This window comes from Lasiosphaeria miniovina, assembly GCF_030549165.1.
Source record: "Lasiosphaeria miniovina strain SMH2392-1A chromosome Unknown B0T26scaffold_8, whole genome shotgun sequence".
Lineage (NCBI taxonomy): Eukaryota > Fungi > Ascomycota > Sordariomycetes > Sordariales > Lasiosphaeriaceae > Lasiosphaeria > Lasiosphaeria miniovina.
In genome coordinates this window covers 3,611,570-3,631,262 of record NW_026848227.1, presented here as the reverse complement: position 1 = coordinate 3,631,262, position 19,693 = coordinate 3,611,570, and the positions used below count along the sequence as shown (strand labels likewise).

At 59.8% G+C, this 19,693-nt stretch overlaps 9 protein-coding genes across 9 annotated transcripts; 6 read left to right on the top strand and 3 right to left on the bottom strand.

Annotated features, from left to right (window-relative positions):
• Nucleotides 1–28: 28 nt before the first annotated feature.
• B0T26DRAFT_681555 (WD40-repeat-containing domain protein) lies at nt 29–1,513 on the top strand (the record flags this gene model as incomplete). The annotated part of the gene is made up of 1 exon (XM_060440649.1): nt 29–1,513. One exon carries the CDS (start codon nt 29–31, stop codon nt 1,511–1,513), a length of 1,485 nt encoding a protein of 494 aa, XP_060290795.1.
• Nucleotides 1,514–2,294: 781 nt separating this feature from the next.
• Nucleotides 2,295–4,410, top strand: B0T26DRAFT_757430 (uncharacterized protein; the record flags this gene model as incomplete). The annotated part of the gene is made up of 4 exons (XM_060446245.1): nt 2,295–2,336; nt 2,394–2,602; nt 2,658–2,759; nt 2,811–4,410. 4 exons carry the CDS (start codon nt 2,295–2,297, stop codon nt 4,408–4,410), a joined length of 1,953 nt encoding a protein of 650 aa, XP_060290794.1.
• Nucleotides 4,411–5,913: 1,503 nt separating this feature from the next.
• On the top strand, nt 5,914–6,704 carry B0T26DRAFT_658287 (uncharacterized protein; the record flags this gene model as incomplete). The annotated part of the gene is made up of 4 exons (XM_060438857.1): nt 5,914–5,994; nt 6,046–6,179; nt 6,240–6,396; nt 6,453–6,704. The coding sequence occupies 4 exons, from the start codon at nt 5,914–5,916 to the stop codon at nt 6,702–6,704; spliced, it is 624 nt and encodes a 207-aa protein (XP_060290793.1).
• Nucleotides 6,705–6,839: 135 nt separating this feature from the next.
• On the bottom strand, nt 6,840–7,690 carry B0T26DRAFT_518093 (uncharacterized protein). Its single transcript, XM_060435462.1, has one exon. The coding sequence runs from the start codon at nt 7,551–7,553 to the stop codon at nt 6,975–6,977; it is 579 nt and encodes a 192-aa protein (XP_060290792.1). The 5' UTR covers nt 7,554–7,690; the 3' UTR covers nt 6,840–6,974.
• Nucleotides 7,262–8,804, bottom strand: B0T26DRAFT_733307 (peptidase M3A/M3B). The gene is made up of 3 exons (XM_060443141.1): nt 8,254–8,804; nt 8,067–8,181; nt 7,262–7,998 (listed from the first exon to the last, which is right to left on the bottom strand). The coding sequence occupies exons 1-3, from the start codon at nt 8,725–8,727 to the stop codon at nt 7,691–7,693; spliced, it is 897 nt and encodes a 298-aa protein (XP_060290791.1). The 5' UTR covers nt 8,728–8,804; the 3' UTR covers nt 7,262–7,690.
• Nucleotides 8,805–8,904: 100 nt separating this feature from the next.
• B0T26DRAFT_733306 (uncharacterized protein) lies at nt 8,905–9,893 on the top strand (the record flags this gene model as incomplete). Its single annotated transcript, XM_060443140.1, has 1 exon — nt 8,905–9,893. A coding segment is annotated over one exon (676 nt), but the record flags the coding sequence as incomplete, so codon positions are not given.
• Nucleotides 9,894–10,309: 416 nt separating this feature from the next.
• On the bottom strand, nt 10,310–11,210 carry B0T26DRAFT_794390 (uncharacterized protein; the record flags this gene model as incomplete). The annotated part of the gene is made up of 2 exons (XM_060446890.1): nt 10,310–11,040; nt 11,187–11,210. The coding sequence occupies 2 exons, from the start codon at nt 11,208–11,210 to the stop codon at nt 10,585–10,587; spliced, it is 480 nt and encodes a 159-aa protein (XP_060290789.1). The 3' UTR covers nt 10,310–10,584.
• A 1,310-nt stretch (nt 11,211–12,520) lies between these two features.
• Nucleotides 12,521–13,839, top strand: B0T26DRAFT_794384 (uncharacterized protein; the record flags this gene model as incomplete). The annotated part of the gene is made up of 4 exons (XM_060446889.1): nt 12,521–12,865; nt 12,941–12,979; nt 13,043–13,279; nt 13,370–13,839. 4 exons carry the CDS (start codon nt 12,521–12,523, stop codon nt 13,520–13,522), a joined length of 774 nt encoding a protein of 257 aa, XP_060290788.1. The 3' UTR covers nt 13,523–13,839.
• A 770-nt stretch (nt 13,840–14,609) lies between these two features.
• B0T26DRAFT_658307 (uncharacterized protein) lies at nt 14,610–16,081 on the top strand (the record flags this gene model as incomplete). The annotated part of the gene is made up of 3 exons (XM_060438858.1): nt 14,610–14,967; nt 15,054–15,435; nt 15,505–16,081. The coding sequence occupies 3 exons, from the start codon at nt 14,610–14,612 to the stop codon at nt 16,079–16,081; spliced, it is 1,317 nt and encodes a 438-aa protein (XP_060290787.1).
• Nucleotides 16,082–19,693: the final 3,612 nt, after the last annotated feature.

Sequence of the window (19,693 nt, the reverse complement as noted above, 5' to 3'; positions counted from 1 at the left end):
CCAACAAAATTAACGGAACCAGCCCAAAATGTCGAAACGGACGGCAGAAGAGGGGGCCGCTGGTGTCCCCCTCAAGAGCGGCGGGCGGCCCGACGCCATGGACATCGACGACAAGCCCGACATGGGCGAGTTCGAAGACGAGTTCGAGGACGAGTTCGAGAGCGAGGACGAGATCATCGAGGCCGGCGTCGACGGCAGGCCAGATGCCGAGAGGGAAGCCGAGGAAGCTGCCGCAATGGACGTCGACAACGGCCCCGCCACCTTCATCGTCGGCCGCACAAAGCTCGATCCGGGCCAGACGCTCGCGCCCGACCCGACCACGTACCGCATGCTGCACAACCTGAGCACCCCGTGGCCCTGTCTCTCGTTCGACATTGTGCGCGACGGCCTCGGGGACAACCGCAGCGTCTATCCCGCCACCATGTACACCGTCTCGGGCACGCAGGCGGAGGGCTCCAAGGCCGGCGACAACGCGCTGCTGGTCATGAAGTTCAGCGGCCTGAGCAAGATGGACGGCGAGGGCGACGAGTCGAGCGACGACGAAGACGACGAAGACGAAGACGCCGACCCCATCCTCGAGTCCCGGTCCATCCCCATCGGCTCGACCACAAACCGGATACGCGCCTTCCAGGCCCGGCCGCAAGACGCGTCCCGCCCGCCCGTCACCCTCACGGCGACCATGACCGAGTCCTCGAACGTGCTCATCCACGACATCACACCGCACCTCGCGTCATTCGACAACCCCGGCTCGGTCGTTAGGCCGCAGCAGAACAAGCCCGTGTCGACGATCCGCGCCCACAAGGCCGAGGGCTACGCCGTTGACTGGTCGTCGCTGCACCCCGCTGGCAAGCTGCTGACGGGCGACAACGACGGCGTCATCTACCTGACGACGCGCAGCGACGGCGGGGGCTTCGTCACGGACACGCGGCCGTTTCTGGGCCACACGAGCAGCGTCGAGGAGATGCAGTGGAGCCCGTCCGAGGCGTCCGTGTTCGCGTCGGCGTCGAGCGACGGCACGATCCGGGTGTGGGACGTGCGGAGCAAGAGCCGGGCGCCGGCGCTGTCGATGCAGGTCAGCAAGACGGACGTCAACGTCATGTCGTGGTCGCGGCAGACGACGCACCTGCTGGCGTCGGGCGCCGACGACGGCGAGTGGGCCGTGTGGGACCTGCGGCAGTGGAAGCCCAGCGGCACGGCGGCCGCGGGCAAGCCGACGCCCATTGCCAGCTTTGGGTACCACAAGGAGCAGATCACGAGCATCGAGTGGCACCCGACCGACGACAGCATCGTGGCGGTGGCGGCCGGCGACAACACGGTCACGCTGTGGGACCTGGCCGTCGAGCTCGACGACGAGGAGAGCAAGGACACGGCCGGCGTGCAGGACGTGCCGCCGCAGCTGCTGTTCGTGCACTACCAGAACCAGGCCAAGGAGCTGCACTGGCACCCGCAGATACCCGGCGCGCTGGTGGCGACGGGCGAGGTGTTTAGTGTCTTCCGGACCATCAGCGTATAGGCTGTATCATGTGCCGGTATTCACGCCTGTGTCCATTTACTTGACATGTGGTTGCATATGCGGCGCGATCACGGATGTCTGCGGGTTGCGGCGTGTTGCTGCAACAGGAGGTGCTGCCACAGGAGGTGCTGCAACAGGAGAATCTTGACCATGCGGGGATAGAAGAGCTGGTTCACGTGGAAATAAGTACCATGCGGAGATGGAAGAGCTGGTTCACGTGGAAAATAAGTACCCCCATTACCTGGATTTTTCTAAATCTGGTTGACTGTCGCTGCGGTTCATGCACTGGTAATGTGAAAGGACAAGGAAATAGGCAGCCAATGGCAGTGATGCGTGGCAAAGAAAGAAAAAAAGTTGCGGGAGCGTTGACAGCGCGCGTTTCTTATTGGTCTGCCGAAACAGCGTTTGGACTGAAGATGCATGACGTTGGGAATGACGTTATGTGCACCCCATACCAACGAACCTGCCTGTCGCGCGGGCTCTTTCCTCGCCACGAGAATGCGCGTCGCAGTCCATATTGCTGGGGCTCGATGGGAAGGTGCACTGTAGGTTAGAATTCAATGTCAACTTCCAGCAGTCTCCGAGTTCAAAATAAAACCAACACCAAGTCTCCACAAGCAACTCTGACCTGTTCTAGGCGTGATTCACTTCATCACTGTGGCGCACCACACTGATCTACCTAGCTACCTAGACAGCCTAGCATTCCGTTTCCCACATTACCGCCTGCGATACTTCGCACAAAAGGGAGCCTACACTGCACAGCTACGCAGCAACGCTCAACATGGAGCGGATTTTGCTGCTCTGCTTTCTCCACGGGTTCAAGGTCAGTTGGTCCGCCCACGGCCCTTGCATCTAATCCGCCCTGGCCAGGCACAAACAGGCGCGATCAACAATGTCGTCGTCGGCTAACACGCAGGCACATGCAACGCCGCCGCAACAGGGGGACGACGACACGTTTGGCGACTTCCCCCAGCACCTCCAAGACACCGTCACCAGCAACCTCCCCGACCACAAGGTTGCTTCGGTCGTCTACCCCAAGTATGAGACCAAGGGCGAGCTGGCCCAGAGCACCGAGGCCTTTCTGGGATGGTGCGTGTCTTCGTGTATCTTGCAGTGCGCGCATCGAACAGCTGACACCTGCCAGGCTCAAGGAGCGGGTCATGGACCTGCGCAAGGAGCATCTCGACAAGCCGTGGCCGCCGAATGACCGCAGAGTCGGTGTTGTCCTCGTAGCGCACTCGATGGGGTAAGTTTCACCACCCGTCACTCGAAAGGGCCTGTTACTGACCAGTCGCAGCGGCTTCGTGGCCAGCGACTGCCTGTTCCGCATCCTCGACGAGCGACGCCGCGACGGCAGCGCGCCGGGCCCCATGTTCCCGCTCATCCAGGGCGTCCTCGCCTTCGACACGCCGTACAACGGGCTCGCGCGGTCCATGTTCGTCTACGGCGCCTTCTCCAACTACCAAAAAGTCAGCAACGTGTTCAACGTCATGACGGCGCTGTCGGCGGCCGCGCCCGCTGGGCTGGCGCGCCTGGCGGCGAAGCGCACCGCCGCCGCCAGCGCCGCCACCCGCCGCACGTCCAGCCCCGCCTGGAAGGCATGGCAGCTGATCGCGGTGCGCACGGGGACGGTCGGCGCCATCGCGGCCGGCGGCGTCGCGGCGTACATGCACCGGCGGCAGATCCTCGACGGCGTGCGCAGCGTGCGCGGGCTCAAGCGCGAGCACGTCGTGCAGGGCTACCAGCAGTCGGTCGACGCGCTGGGCCAGGGGCTCGCGTACGTCAACCGCGGCAACGTCGGCGCGTCCTTTGCCTGGCTGGCCGACCACTTCACCTTTGTCGGCGCCCTGCTCAAGCAGAACGAGCTCAACCGCCGCCTCGAGCGGCTGGCGTCGCTGCGCGGGGTCGGCGTGCGCGATTTCTACGCGTCCCTGGGCGAGAACGGCGTCTGGAGCGGCGGCTACTTTGTACCCGAGCGCACGTTCTGCGCGGTGCCCGTCTCCGCCCCTGGCGGGGATAACAGCGAGCAGGCGGCGCGCGAGGCCGCGCTGTTCAGCCGCCATGTCATCCCGGACGCGACCGACGAGATCGTCGCGCACATGAGCCTGTTCAAGCCGGACCGCAACGCCGACTACGAGCGCATGACCAGCGAGGCGGCGCAGCTGGTGGTCGCGTGGTTTGGCGACGACGCGGACGTGTACGACGACCCCAAGTTCGCCGAGCCTGCGCCCGCCGAGTCGGCCGAGACCGAGATCCTCGCCAAGGCCGCTGGCGAGGGCAGCGCGAGCACCGAAGCCGGCGAGACGGAGGCTGTGCCAGGTGCTGGCGTCGACGAGTCGCCCATCGACATTGCCGCCGCAGCCTCGCTGGTGCCCCTGCCCGATTGTAGCAGCGGGGACCTGGTTGGTGATGGCGATGGCGACGATGACGACGAGCAGCGAAAAGACGACGCCGACGCCGACGCCGACGCCGAGAAGCAGAGACAGGCGTACCTCGCGCACCTCCTCGCTATTGCTCAGTCCACGGGCACCAACCTGCGCTCGTACCTGCCGCCGCTCCCGGCCGGCGTCGCCAGGGTGTCGCTGCCCAGCGTCAGCATGCCGAGTATGCCCAGTATACCGAGTATGCCGGCCATGCCGAGCATATCCATACCTAGAGTCGGCAGTCTGTTTTCGAGGAAGGCGCCGGTGTCTTCTGAGACGGCACCCGAGCCCGCTGCTGCTGCTAGTACCTCGTCGGCTACGACTGCTCCTGCCGATGCTTCCTCGGCCACACCAACAGATAATGCCGCTGCTGGCGGGGAGCAAGACAAGAACGAAGATGGTGATGGTGATGAAGCCAAGCCGGACGTCAATGCTGCCGCGACCGCCGATGCTGCCACTGCTGCTCCCAGCTAGGGACCTAGCTAATCAACTCGGGAAGGAGGACAAGAGCGAAGAGCAAGCGGCGGCGGTGGCCGGTGAATGACCAACAGAATCGATGCCGTTTCGGCGGGCTCCGGATCTTTATCTCTTGCCATTCTTGGTCTGGGATCGGTGCGATAACTGACCTGCCTGCCTTGCCGTGCAACTAATCGTGTGCTCCGTGCCCGATGTGCCGGCACGAAAGGACGGTGCGATATCAGTATCCACAGGGCTACCCAGCCACTTGGTGCCTACGCGAAAAGGCTCGGCAGGTGGCGTCGCTGCGACGGCTTGATTACGCGGGTGCCTTGGTTGTGGGATGCGGATGGGGCGAGATAACGATTAACTAGGCCATTAACACCCTGGCGGGATGCGGGAGTTGGCCATCTCGGTTTGGCCAGCGATTTACCTCGGGGGCGTTCGTTGTACGGGTGTTTTTGCTTTTCTCTTACTCTACCGGGTACTATTCATTACGTATTATTTGCGAATTGGACATGTCAGGTCTATCCGCCTGGTGGTGTGCAGTGTCCCTCCCTATATGATTAGGTGTGCATGCATGCATGCATGTGTGAGTGAGTGGGTGAGCGGGTGAGTGAGTGAGTGGGTGAGTGGGTAGTGGGTGAGTGGGTGATGGGTGAGTGGGTGATGGGTGAGTGGGTGAGTGGGTGTGGCCAGCGACGCAAGACGGGACAAGAGAACTGCGGCACGGCTTCTAGAATTCTCGGATCTGCATGCCCTCCTCCAGCATCGAGGCACTTGCAAGCGAGAGCACTGTGGAATGGTCCTGCTGTGTGTGGTGGCAGCCAACGTTGTCGAGCGCCCGCGCGCTATTGGCCGCTCGGCAGTTCCGCAATAGGCAGTTGGCCATCCCATCTGCGTGCTTGGCCCTGTGGACGATGTCGGCCCTGTGGACGATGTCCAAGCCTGTGGGGGGGCGGGAGCTGTTTATCTGACGCGGAGACGACGCCTAGCTGCTCATCACCAGTGCTACTAGATAGTAGCCGACCAAGACCGTGGTTGTAGGCAGGTACAGTACAGGGCAGCCCCGAGCCCTTATCGCAGCGATCGCCACGGCCCAGCCACGCGCGCCTTACTGCCTCCCCGATTCGGCCGTCGGGGCCCGCCGCGCAGCGTCGCACCGCATCGGCATTGGCGCCCTGGCGGGCCTTGGCAGAATGCTAAACTGCTAAATCGCTGCCCGCGCTTTCTCCCGCGCCAGTCGAGCGTCCCTGGTAGGGGGCAGGTATATTGTGTCGCGGCCAATCAGCGGCTCGTGTCGTGGGGTGTGTGAGCTGGCCCCTGAATATGTACAGACTGAGCCGAGGGCTGAGGTCGGAGGAATGCCGTTGGCCGAGACACACGCGGTGAATGCTGGGTATAATACGCTGATGTCGCCCCGAGAGTCTGGAGGAGTGTGGGCGGTGATTACTCGGATTCAGTGTTTTGGCCATCAAATCGCTCCGCACTCGAGGGTAATCATCAACTACGCAGTTCGAAATGAAGACGTCTCTTCTCGCCGGCCTGCTGGCCGCGGCGGCCTCCCTAGTCGCCGCTGCGCCCATGCCCATGCCGACTCCAGTATGTCGATCCAGATACAATCGCATTGTTCTCGGACACTGACCACCGTAGCCCGGCATCCCCGCGGCGTCGACGGCCAAGACGCAGCTGGCCGCGCTGACCGTCAAGGCGTACGTCGACGACGGCAACTACGACCGCGACCTGTTCCCCACGTGGAACACCATCAGCGGGACGTGCAACACTCGGTAGGCAGCTAGCCATGCTGTACTTAGTGTCTAGTGGTAATGGCTGACGAGACGACCTAGGGAGACGGTGCTGAAGCGCGACGGCACCAACGTAGTGGTCAACTCGGCGTGCGCGTCGACGTCGGGGTCGTGGTTCAGCCCGTACGACGGCGCCACGTGGACGGCCGCGTCCGACGTCGATATTGACCACATGGTGCCGCTGAAGAATGCCTGGGTGGTGAGTTCTGTCTCACTTTTCGTGAAAGAGCCACTGGCACTGGCTGACAGACACAGTCGGGCGCCAACGCGTGGACCACGTCCAAGCGCCAGTCCTTCGCCAACGACCTCAGCGGCCCGCAGCTGTGGGCAGTCACCGACAACGTCAACCAGGCCAAGGGCGACAAGAGCCCCGACGCCTGGAAGCCGCCGCTGTCGTCCTTTTATTGCACCTATGCCCGCAGCTGGGTCCAGGTCAAGTCGACGTGGGCGCTGACCGTCACGTCGGCCGAGAAGACAGCGCTGACGAGCATGCTCAACACGTGCTAGGGGGTGGTCACGTTGTGGATGGAGGCAGAGCTGTGTTTTCTTGATTACGAGAGCTAAGTCTCTAAGGGCATTTGTCTACAGCGTGGAATAGAAAGACCAAAACAGCGTATTGCTCTCTCCTGTACACCCCTTTGGTGACAACCAAACAAGATCAAAGCATGACTATGCAACCCACTCCCCACCCTAAACAGGAGCCATCAACTCTGATGCCCTAGACATTTCCACACCGATGGCGCCTCCCTATTGCCTCGTGAAATCCTACACCCTCCTTCACCTCCCCTCCTCTTCATCCTCCTCCCCCGTCAAGCCCTGCACCTCATCCACTTCAACCACACTCAGCCGCGCCGCATAATCCCGCCTGGCGCGCGCCAGAAACGCGTCCAGCCCGTCAAGGCACTCGACCAGCGTGTGCGGGTTGAACGCGCGGCCCAGGTATCCCTCGACGCGCGCGAGCAGGTCGACAGCACCACAGCCATCGTCTTCCAACAGCGCGGCGCGGAAGCGCGCCCACTCGCCCGGGATGCGTAAATCGTGCGCGAACTTGGCGGCGAAGATGTCGGCGGCGATGGCGCGGCCGCTCGTCTCTGTCAGCTCCTTCTCTGGAAGGGGGAGGGGTGCGCGGACGTACAGGATGTGGCTGTAGCCCCTGCCGGCAAACGCCTCGTGCACGACGGTGTGCACGAGCAGGTACTGGTGGCCGACGGGTTTTACTGTAGACAAGTCTAGGCCCTTGAGCTCCTCCTCGATGGCGTACCACGTGGCGGCGACGTCGGCCGCCTCGATGGACGCGTGCGTCACTGGCGTGTGCAGCGCGTGGTCGAGCATGGCGCCGCCGCTGCGTGTCCACATCGCAGCTACATCAGTAAACAAGCAAGTGTCAAGTGTAAACAGGCAAGTGTCAAGTGTAAACAAGCCAAGTGTCAAGTGTAAACAAGCAAGTGTCCATGTAAACAAGCAAGTGTCAAGTGTTTGCGCCCTCAGAAAACTCACAGGCTCCCCAGGTTCCCGTACAGCGTGAGGAATGCCAGGCTGTCGGCCGTCGTCTGCAGCAGCTCGTCGGGGATGCGTTCCGGCGGCGGGCAGGTTGCATCGGGGTGCGCGGCCGACCACGCGCGCATGGCGTCAGCGTCGAGGTACGCGCGGTGCCGGCCGATCTTCTTCAGCATGTCGCGCTGCAGGAACATGTGTTCGAACACGTGGCTGGGGATCTCGACGTAGTCGCTGCCGAGGTGGCGCCCGCTCGTGATGGCGTGTGTGACCTGCTGGAATAGGACGTGCATGCAGTGGCCGAGTTCTAGTACGGGACGGACGGTCAGCCATATCGGTTTGACGGCAGCTTCTAGGCGTCGGTCGGGCGCATACCGTGGGCAAATGTCCGCACGCCGTGGAAGCCGAGCACGGGGTTGGTCGGCGCGAGGTTGAGCACAAGGCACACGGAAGGGTATTTGCGCGTGCCGCTTGCGGTAGCCGTGTGTCCCTAGACGCAGAGCAGACATGATCAGTATCTCGCCTCACCCACGCTCAGGACAGCAGCATGATAATTAATTACCACGCAAATCGGCCTTGTATACGCCACCATGCCCGTCTTGGTCTTGCCATGATGCCAAAACAAGTCGAGGTACAGGTACCCCAAGAACGCATGCTCATCCACGCCCTCGTCCCACACGGCGAACATGTCCACGTGCTCCCTGAGCGTCAACCGCGGATCCCAGGTCTCGGGAGTCATCCTGTCAAACCTAACACCAAACAGCTCGCCCACGACACTCAGCATAGCCGGCACGGTGTGCTCCACGCTCAGATACGGCGCCAAACACGACGAATCGTGGTCGAGCAGCCCGCGCTCCTCGCATAGCCGCTCGCGGTAGTACGCGTAGTCCCATGGTGGGAGCAGTTCCGCCAGCGCCTGGTTCAGCGTCATGCCCAAATCAACCCCGCGGCACAGCCGGCAGATGTCCAGCAGCACGCGGCCGCGCGGGACGAGGGCGTGCTTCAGCTGGTCCAGAAACCGCGCGACCCACGCCATCGACGGCGCCAACTGGTCCGCGAGCTGGCGCGCCGCGTGGTTCTCGTACCCGCGCACCCGCGCCGCCGCGTCGTGCTGCACCGCGACGGCCTTGAACGTCGGCGCCGCGTGGCGTAGTCTCGCGTGCGCGCCGAGGTACATGCGCTGCCGCGTCGCGGCGGAGCGCGCTTGCCGGAGGATGGCGTCGTCGCCCACGGCGAAGGACGCGAAGGTCTTGCCGGCGTTGGGGGCGTCGGTGCCGCGCGCGGAGCGGGGCTGTGTGCTCAGGGGCGCCGTGTCGGGGACGCCGAGCAGCTCGTCGGCTGTGAACCAGAGGCCGCCGCTTTCGCTCTTCAGGGCGGCGCTGTACGCGCTTCGCAGTGTTGCGATTTGGGCGTCGAGCTTCTGCGCCGTCGCGTGGCCTGCCGGCAGCGGCTCTTGGCGCGTCTTTTGCGCGGCGAGGTGCAAGTCGATCCACGTCTGCGTCTTTGGGGGGAGTGCCTGGTCCGAGCTGCGGACGGCCTTGAGGAGCGCGAATAGGTCTGGCCGTTTGTGCCACGCGCTCCATGCTGCGCTGTACGTGTTCCAGGCCGCTTCCGCTGCGCGCTTGGCGGCGTGGTTGGGGCCTTCCCGTCTCAGCGTGCGGATCATGCCTAGGTCGCCGTCAACCTCGTTCTCCGTGTCGGACCAGGGGCGGACTGTGTTGTCGATTGTAGCGGCGGAAAGGGGCTGGACTGTGGTGGAGATGGTGTCGAGCGCGGCGTCGAATTTTTTGATGATGTCGGTCATTACCTGGGGGATCTCGTCCGTGTCGAACACACGCTGGGGTGGGTGGGGAGGTGTCGCCATGGTGTCAAGTCCTGAAATGCGTTGAATCTTGTATTTTCGGATGAGGCCTCTGTTCTCGTTGGGCGGATGTAGCTTGGGCAGACCCCGAATTGTTGCTGTTGCGGTTAACGAGCTAATAGTCGGGTGGAAAAATACCAGAGGAGGTGCGGCAACCTCGGAGGGCGAGTGGTATTTATACCCGCCCGAGGGCAAACGCTCGAGCCGCTATTGTGTCTCAGCACGAGCGAGTCACAGTATTGCAAGTAATAACCCTTGTTGTAGTAGCTCCGCAGAATGTACAATGTAGGCGTCGACGGGTGAGCACCTGTTTGCCCATGTCACGGAGAATTTTGAAAAACTGGCCGCGAGAAGCTACGCTGCAGAGCAGCTCGAGTGGGTTGGTCTAGACTAGGGGGTCTAGACTAGGGATTCGGGGAATAGCCACATGGCAGCATTACGAATTCGGCTGGCGTATCCAGACGTTTCACTGGCCGCTCTAAACAAGCAAATGACAGGGTGAAGTGGGTCTACCCAGAGCTATATCGCGTTTGAGGGATGATAGGTATAAAACGGGAATAAAGAAGGCCTAAATTAGGGCATCAATCTCCATTCCATCTTTATCAGATTTGTCAAGCTACGAATAATTAATCTCTATTCCATCTTTATCAAATTTGTCAAGGTACGAATAATCAATCTCCATTCCATCTTTATCAGGTTTGTCAGGGTACGAATAATCAATCTCCACTCCATCTTTAGCAGATTTGTCAAGGTACGGCAATAATCCTAAACACTGCCAATCAACATCTTCCACACCTCTCATTCCGGCCCCCTCAAACATGCCAACGCCACCTTCAAGTCAGCCGAAGCTTTACTTGACAGCAATTCCTCTTTGGAGTGTATTTTGACAGGCAATAATAATTGAACGACGTTGCTCGAATCATATCTCCTTCGATCGAATCATATCTCATTCGCTCGAATCACATCTCCTTCGCTCGAATCATATCTCCTTCGCTCGAGTCACATCTCTACTGCCGCCTCCCTGTAAACGACCTACAGCTTAGAGTCCCTTCGTCTCGGCCACCTCTTTTCGTCGGCCTGTGCGGGCGGAAGCCGGCGGTTCAGTTCAGCCTTGCCACTCGTCGCCGCAGACGCAGGATGGTACGTCGCCCTGCTGAACGCGTTGTTGCCGCGGGTGCCTGTGTCGGCCTTGTCCGGGTCGTGGTACATGACGTCAAAACGGCGGGGGTCGTCCTCTGCGTAGACAGTGCGGGCGACACCCCTGGGCTGCCCGGGCGTCCACGGCTCCGAGCCTGCCATCAGCAGCGGGCTGTGCAGCAGCGCGTCGTCGTCTCCGCGCCCGATGGGGACGCCGTCTGGGGTCCGGAGATTGAGTCCCTCGTAGTTCATGAACGGCGTCCCCGAGTCTTTGGGGAGCCGGCTCTGCTGGGCCCTGGCGTCCCGGGCGATGATGCGGTTGCTGGGCTCCGGGACGCTGTCCAGTTTGAACTGCAAGGCGGGGGGGGGGAGGGGGGTTAGCTCGTCGGGGGACAGAGGAGGGCACTCTGGAGCGGAACGTACATATGACACCACTGTGTCGCTGCGGGCAACTACTATTTTTGGTGGGCGCTTAGGCGGGCTCGTTGGGGGCTGACGGGGAGGTCTCGGGTCTGGTACATGGGCTGCGTTTGTATTATTCTGTTTCAGCTGAGGCGTGTATTTATTTCCGACACGCGGACTAGAGCCACCAAAAGCTGGCTCCGTTCTCTCGGGCAAAGGCGAGCGCTTCGGCGTATACGGATTGTCGGGATCTAACGCATCGCTCGTTGCCTGACGCTTTAAACCCTGCGACGAAGCTAGAGTTGCGCTGGCAGACGTCGAATTCGAGGTGGCGGGCGGACCAGTCCGGCTCCCGGGGGAGGGAATGCCGGGGGAGGGAATGCCGGGGGAGGGAATGCCGGGTGACTTGCCAAACCGACCTTCCATGGAGCGGCTGGGTTTAGCCGGAGGCCTGTCTCCGCCCAGGATACTCAACATCTGGCTAACATCTCGCCGCTGACGAGGCTCTTTCCGAATAGGCGGCGGTCGGGTAGTCTGTGTGGTTTAGCCTTCCACACTCATGTCAGTCTGATACTGCCGGCTAGAGGCCCAAAGAAAGATGTACTCCCGTTGAATAGGGCTGACTACAGAAATTCAGCTGGAAGCAGAACGCGGGCTGCAAGTAAGCCGGTGCTTCGTTAAAACGGCGACGACAGACGGGAACATGGCAGCTCATCGCGTTTATATCCGCCGCAGCTAGCTACCTCTCTCGAGCCCCGAAGATGCGACTCGTCCGAACTGCCACCCCTCAGGCTTGATGCATCGCGCTCTATCCCTAGGCCAGCTCATGCAGGTCCGGCAACTCCTGCCCAACACCGTCACGACGGCGTTCTGCACCATACCCAATCCCGGGCCAGCCCATGCAGGTCGCTCCGGCTCCAGATTGAACAGACGACGAAAAATCCCGCCCAGCGCGCCGTTTCCGGTTCCCCTCGTTGCCGGGCCGCCGCGCCGGGCCGGCCGTCTCATGCGCGTGTTACCAGGGGGTCCGGCACCGGGCCGCCGCGGCCGACACGGTCGAGAAACAGCGGGGCCGCCAGTCTGGCCCCGTTTGGCATACAGGCTCAGACATGTGGCAGCCGGGGCCTACCCGGCCTGCGTTCCGGCCGCCCGCCTTGCGAGGTGTTGCTGTGCCGCCCCACCCGTTCCCACACCATAACTGCATGGTCTGCGCCGCCCTCGCACAAGTACAATCTCGCCGCGAACCATTCTCCTATCCAAGACACGGCACCAGTCATACGGGAAGAACCAACGTCAGCACACCAGTCGCACGGAAACACAGCCCCCACAGCCCCCACATTTACGTCTGGCATCAGCAACATTTACGTCTACAGTGGCATCAGCAACATTTACGTCTACAATGGCCTCGGCATCAGCAACGGAACAGAAAATGGACATCAGCCTCAAGGCGATCAAGGACTGCGCCTTCTCCGAGTACGAGCGGCAGATCTTCCACGTCATCAAGGCGACGCTGCAGTCGCGGGCCAAGACGGCGGCCAAGAGCACCAAGATCGCGCAGGACATTGCCTTCTTCTGCATCTCGCAGGACGAGGGCGTCGACGTCGGTGAGACGCTGTGGAACGTGTGGGCCGTCGTCGTCGAGATGGCGTCGCGCATCCCGGCCGGCCACGCGTGGCAGGACAGTTTGGTACTCGGGCTGGACGTGCTGCGCGAGCAGGACGGCGCCGTGCTGCCGGCGGATGAGGACGACGAGGATGAGAAGGACGGGAAGAAGGTATGTATTTTTTTTTCATGCCGCACCGCTTCCCGTGTTTCTCGAGACCAAGTGCTAATGTTCATCCAACCGCAGCCGCTGCTGTGGCAGGACCTGCCGAACCTCGCGCTGTGCGTGAGGGAGAAGTGGATTGGCGAGTCTGCCTCGACAACCAACATCGCTTGTTAATGGTTACAGCCTGCTGACACGCACCTAGACCCGACCGAGACGGCCGAGGACCTCGCAGACGAGTTCGCGCGGTGGCGCAACCTCAACTCGTTCGTGGCGCGGGTGACGAGCGATGAGTTCGCGCCGTGGCGCAACCTGAGCGTGTGGCAGCTGCGGGGAGCACTGGAAAAGACGCCCCTGGCCAACGCGGCGGCCTTTGACACGCGCGTGTGGGTGGCGACGGAGTGGGCCATCGAGTGCGCCGACGTGCTGTACGAGCAGCTGCGGCCCAAGACGGAGCCCGACGCCGCGACGGTCAAGTCGCTGCGCGCCGGCCCGCTGTACGGCGACGGCAAGCCCGTACTGGCCGTCGAGCGCTGGGCCTTCTGGAAGGCGCGATTCGCGGAGCTGCGCGCCGATGCGGCGAACCTGGGACTGAGTGCTGCGACGGCGGCGCGCATCTCGGAAGCGCTGAAGAGCATGGAGGCCGTGCATGCGCCGAAGAAGTAGGTGGTGCTGTTGGACGAGGCTGCATCTTTGTGTGCGACAGAGACTGCGCTGCATCTTTGTGTACGACAGAGACTGCGCTGCATCTTTGTGTACGATAGAGACTGCGCTGCATCTTTGTGTACGATAGAGACTGCGCTGCATCTGCATGAGGGGTAGGGGGTAGACTCAAGACTGCTGCATCTGCATGGGGGGGAGTAGCTGAAGACTGCTGCATCTGCATGGGGTTAGGGTAGACTCAAGACTGTAGAGTAGACTCAAGACTGTAGAGCGATAAGAATGCCATTTCATTGAGAGTTGTCACCCTCAGACCCGTTTTTCTTCATATGGACAGTCCGCATGTGGGTTGTTGTGGGTGGGTTGTCGTGGGTGTGTTGCTGCTAGACGCCTCGGTCTACATGGTAGATAAGGGAGGTTCATGCGGCTCGGACTGTGTCACCACACCCCTTTCTGCCAGTCATTATCAAACGATACGATTGGAACACAACGGCATCGCCCGTCAAGCCGAATACGGGTACCGGGTCCCGTATCCTTCCAACACCGCACAACGACTCCAGGGCACCTTATCAAGAGCCTCCCAGAAAGTGCGCGTCTCGTCGTTATCAGCGTGCGGGGGGGCGCTGCGAGATGTGCAGTTAGTCCAATAAAGGGCTAGAGCGGCCACACTTGACGGCTGCCTATGCCGAACCAAGTCCAGAAGTCCGTAGATCATTTGTCCGGCTGTGCTGCCCCCGCATTAGCGTTGGCAGGTTGGCTGGCTTGGTAGTGCGGAGTGACGCTGTCTGCCCGAGGGAGTTGTAGTAGGTAGATAGATAATAAGCATCTTTGACGGCGACGAGCCGCTGCCGCTGCCGCTGCCTCTGCCGCTGTTCACGCTCTGGAACAGTGCAAGAAAACGTGAACTCGATCCTCGAATCTGAATCTCACCAGTAAAGCAAAGACGCCAAAGACGGCCCTAAACATGCCCTTCCTAACAAGTACCGGCCTCTCCATGGCCAGCAACTGGGCGCTCCTCGCCGTCATCGCCGTCGTCGCCGCCGTCCTGGCCGCAGCTTCCATCTTCTTAACCCACCGTTTCTCACGCAAAACCATGCCGCCATCGCCGTCGCCGCCGCCGCATGCCCTCGTATTCCCACCCTCGCGGCGCCACGCTCTCGCCAGCCTGCCGCAGTTTGAGAAAGCCACTCCACAGCAGCACGAGACGATAACACCGGCAATGCTCCGGGCGCGGGCGCTCACGACCAAGGCGAAGCCCGACCTGCACGTCGACGGCCTGTACACGCCGACGGGGTTCGCGACGCAGGACATCCGCGCGCTGGGCCGCTTCCCCGACTACGCCGTGCTGGCCGGCGTGCGCCACCCCGAGCCGGTAGGGCCCGGCTGGGACATCGCCAGGGCCGTCTTCCGGCCCTACCGCCCGTTCCGCTGGGGCTATCACCAGCACATGGGTGCGTCTGCGTTTGTTTATCTCTCTGCAAGCAGCAGGCAGGCACGAAGAGCTGAGATGTCGTGTGTCGTGCTGACTCTTGCCCAGCCCTGATGAAGTACGAGCCCGACTGGTGGGTCGAGCTGGAGCGCGGCTACACCAAGACCATGGCGGCGCGGCAGGCGCTCCTGCAAACGCACGGCGACAGGATCTTCTTTGCCGGCTCCGGCGCCGCCGACCTCGCCGCCCGCGAGCTGATGGAAATGCTGCTGCAGTTCCTGTGCCGGCGGTACCCGGCGCACTTCCGCCTCGAGCGCGGCGGCGACGTGCTTGTCAACGGCCTGCTGGGCACGGTGACCGACTTGGTGAGCACGCCGCCGCTGCGCGTGCTCTTTGAGAACGTCCCCGAGGACTACGCCATCATGCTGCGCAACGAGGATGACGGGCTGTACTACCTGCGCGCGGCCATGGTGTGTTCGTCGGTCGGGTGGTGAGTCCCGAGTCCCCTTGTTCCGGTCGATGCTTGCCCCCCTGACCCCAGGTTATTGACACCCGTCAGGGACATCGCACAGCACCGTGACTCGCCGCTGCGGGCCATCCACACGCACGTGCCCGACGCGGGCCGCATGGCCATGAGCATGGATCGGTGGTTCAGCCGGCTGGCCACGGACACGCCCGTCAGCCGGTGCAGCTGGAGCCTCGAGGACTGGGAGGTCATGTTCACGTCGCCCGAGGCGGACGCGGGGTGGACGCGCAGCGCGTTCGCGGGCCGGCCCGACGCGTTGAACGTCGGTGACATCCGCCTGCGCTGCGACGCCCAGACGCTGCGCCGCCTGCCCGTCAGTGGTGCTGTCGTGTTCAGCTTCAAGGCCGTCTTCACGCCGCTCGCTGAGCTGCGCGGCGAGCCCTTTGTTCCCGCGCTGCTGCACCGCGTGCTGCGCGACGGCAAGGCGAATCTCATTGGCTACAAGTGTGTTGACAATGTGCGGCGTGTGGCTATGGAGGCGCTGGAGATGTGGGCGGCCGAGCAGGCCGAGCAGGGAATAGTGCCGCCTGACTGGGAGGTGGGCACGCTGGACGAAAGCCCCTTTTTCCCCGGCTGGCGGGAGAAGTTGCGGCGGCAGCAGGGCTTCTAGTCAGGACTCACTGGTATTTAACTGGGGCTGAAGTCGGTATTTGAATTTATTACCGTGTCTGTTCTATTCATCTCTTTGCGATTGGCTGTTGGCCCATTCTTGTCCATGTCTTTCATCTCCTCTCAGTCCACGACATGGTCACGGCCTGTGACCGCCTGAACGAAAACAGAAACCGATTGCCCCGCCCGATCTTGAGCCGCCGAGGGGGTAGGGAGACGTGTCTCAGACGGCTCCAAAGGCTTCGAGATTGTGCAGCATGGATTCCCCATTTCTGAAGGGATAATGTGAAGAAATGCTTGTGTTTAGTGAGGTCTGTCATCGCACAGTCAACTAGATGAGGCAAGGCTGCATTAAGGTCGCTGTATTCGTAGAATCTAAAGCTAAGGAAAAGAAAAAGGAAAAGAAGTTCCAAATTCTGTGCGGGGCTTGAAGGAGTAGGGTTGGTCTGTGGGTCACGTGTTGGGGCGCCGCACAGGCCATTCGGTTTCGTACCCGACCCCGCACCCCAATTGGGATTCCTTACCAGGACCCCTCAGCCAGTTGTCTTGGCACTTGCCAGCCAGCTGCCTTTGCACTTGCCGTGACACGGTCAAGGTAATTCGACGGCAGTGCAGTTCAAATGGCAGCAAGCTTTTTAAACAAACGAAGCCATGTAAAAATTAAGCGCCAGGCATCCGGCCAGTCCATCACGCCCGCCCAGCTCAGCCTCGCTGTGGCGGAACAGAAATGGTTGGCTGTTTTGGTAATCTGGCTTTATTTTCCGTCCTTCTTTGGAGCTCTAGGGAATTAAGACCGTTGGGATAACCAACAATCCCAGTCCTGATGAATATGGGTAGGACGTAATCTACACTGCACATTCCATTATTCCCGCCGACGTCTCTTCTCGCCGCGACTACGAAGCTCAACGTAATTTGCCAAAATGTGCAGCTAGATGCCGGAACCACAATCGCAGTAGTTGATGTAGTTTTACGCGTTCCCTGGTCGGGTGGGAATGAGCAAGAAAAGGCCATAGGCTAGGAGGTAGAAACACAAGGTGAAGGACGTGAGGAAGGTCGAGTATCCAAGAGCCCCCCTCCGTATACCCTCAACTGCCCACGAATTATCCAAGGCCTTGAGAATCAGCAGAAAAAAAGAAAGAGAAAGGAGAAATAAACCCCCCACAAGCAAAAGAAAATGAAACAAAACCGAAAAATCCCCTATCGTCGTGAATATCTTCTTCATCGTTCGGTACACGTAAGCGACGTTCTGGGCCTCCTTTGCCGGCGCCCGGAAAGGTCCGTCTTTCTTTTGGGAGAAGGAATATGGCGGTATGACGGCTCATAAATACATCTTCTTTATCCTTCCTTTGGTGGGCTTCTTCCACCAGGCCTGTCAACGCCAGGGGAAAGAAATCGTCTTTCAACAAGATAACGCACCGAGCCATAGAGCCAAAATAACAAAACAAGCATTCCGGGACTTAGGGATCCAAGTTCTGAACTGGCCGGCCAATAGCCCAGATCTATCACCTACAGAGAATGTGTGGCCCTGGTTGAAGAATTGGGTAGAGAGCCACTACGATATTCAGTCCCTGAGCTCCTTGGAGTTCCGGACGGCTGTCATGGCTGCGTGGGATGCAGTCCCAGAAGATTTTTTACTACGGCTTGCCCACAGTATGCCGAGGCGGCTGCAGATGGTCATCGAAACAGGTGGTAATATAATAAACTTTTGATCAAAATGTAGTATTTTGGGCTGTTTCTTTGACCCCCGAACCCCTGATTTGCTGTGTGGCTATGGCTTAGGTAGGTGGTAAATTGTGGTTACTTGAGCGCCTTGGCTGTACCACACTGACCTTTATTACCCCGGGGGAGGTGTATATTCCGCTGTGGCCCAGATAGCTAGACTTCCTGCAAGCAATCCAGTCATTGCCTTCCTGCTCATGGGGTTGGTTTTGAAATCTCACGGCGTTAGCTAGTTTGCCAGTGCCGTTCCATACCTACAGATCCGTCCAAGTATGCTAAAACCCCCTGTAGTGGAGTGGCCCTGAAGATCGTTATCTTCCTGCACTGTGGAAGATTGACGTGTTGACTGGGCAGCTGGCGTCCGTAGTCTAACCCCTTTTTGGAGCGTGGCGTTCTGAACCTTGCAAGGGGGAGGGTGACCCTCTTTTGGGGGGCTCTCGCCTCCGTACCTGCGCAGGCTTTCTCAACCCGCGGCACCTTTTGAATATAGCGAAGTCAATTAAAATGCAGGTAAAATGCTCCAAAAAGGTGATCAATTGTGTTACAACTGTGTGTGCGTTGTAGACGCGGAAAGCGCGTTCCTTGCAGTGATTTTTCCTGCATTAGGCGGTGAGCCCGGCAGTATTGCCAAACCTCGCCACCATGCCGTGTGTGGTCAATTGGAGCACCCATTCTACGTGACAGCACCTCCGAGATGCACCGCCCTTCAGCTTAGAGCTTCGAAGGACATGATGAAAGCGGTGCCAGGACAGTTTCTTTTGGCCTCAGCCTTCGTACATACGTCACCTAGATACCTTGTACGGAACAAGCCTAGCAAATTCGTTAAGCCTAGGATCGGAAAACCACACAGTCGCCTGGAATTGACCCACTTTTCATGTAATTGAACTACATTTTCTAGGCCCTGGTTAGCATGCCTCTGTACTTCCTTCATTCTTTATTTTTCCTTTATTCTTGGCCTCGAAATGCCCTCATTTCGGGCTGATTACAACAATTCCCTTGCCCTCTCTCAACGAGTATAAGGAAGCGTTCTTTTCTGTACTCTTAGATCTATTTGGCTAGACAATTCAATACGCTGTCAACTTCGATCACTTACAAGACACACCCTAAGCAAAATATAGGTAAAAGAAAGAGCAAAATTATTTATAATATTCTGAAAGGAGGGGGAGTCTCTCACATAACCTAACCTTGGTTGCAGAAGTACATCCAAAATTCTATCGCTGAGCGTAGGGACTGTACTACTTTTTAACACAAGGTAAATAAATCTATTCGAAACCTAGGCAGTCGCCTAGGTCCTGCACTCAATATGAGCGTAGGCCTACACAAGTTTGGTCCAGTTAGCGATGTAATTACGATGCCAGTGCCTAGAGCAGTGCAGCCTAGTGAGGGTTATGAGTGCCTCCGTGTATGGGACGATTCAACGAGGCTCCCCATTAAAATTGGGGGCGTCTCCGGCTACTGTAAAATCGTCCCCATCCACTGTATTCCTCCATACATAACCCTAATCCTATTAAAATCGCTACATCCAAAATTCTGCCGCCACGTAATTTACCACTTTTTACCACAACCCAATTACGCTGCAACCTTCGTATTCCACTATAACCTTCCTTTTCTACTACAACCTTCCTTTCCAACCAAACCACTACCAAAATCATCGCCAACGACTTCAATCAATCGATGCACTAGTAAGCCTTCATTTACTTTATTGTTTACCATCGCGCCCTGCTAATCTAGCCTCAGAAATGCCCCATCTTGAAGAGCTTAGCGATTTCGGTGATTTCGGCGATTCCAGCGAGTCTAGCGATGCGCCCGATGATGGAGATGCGCCCGCGCCGCCCGCGCCGCCACCATCACCACTTTCCAACCCGCCGGCCAACCACAAGCTTTTTACCTTCAA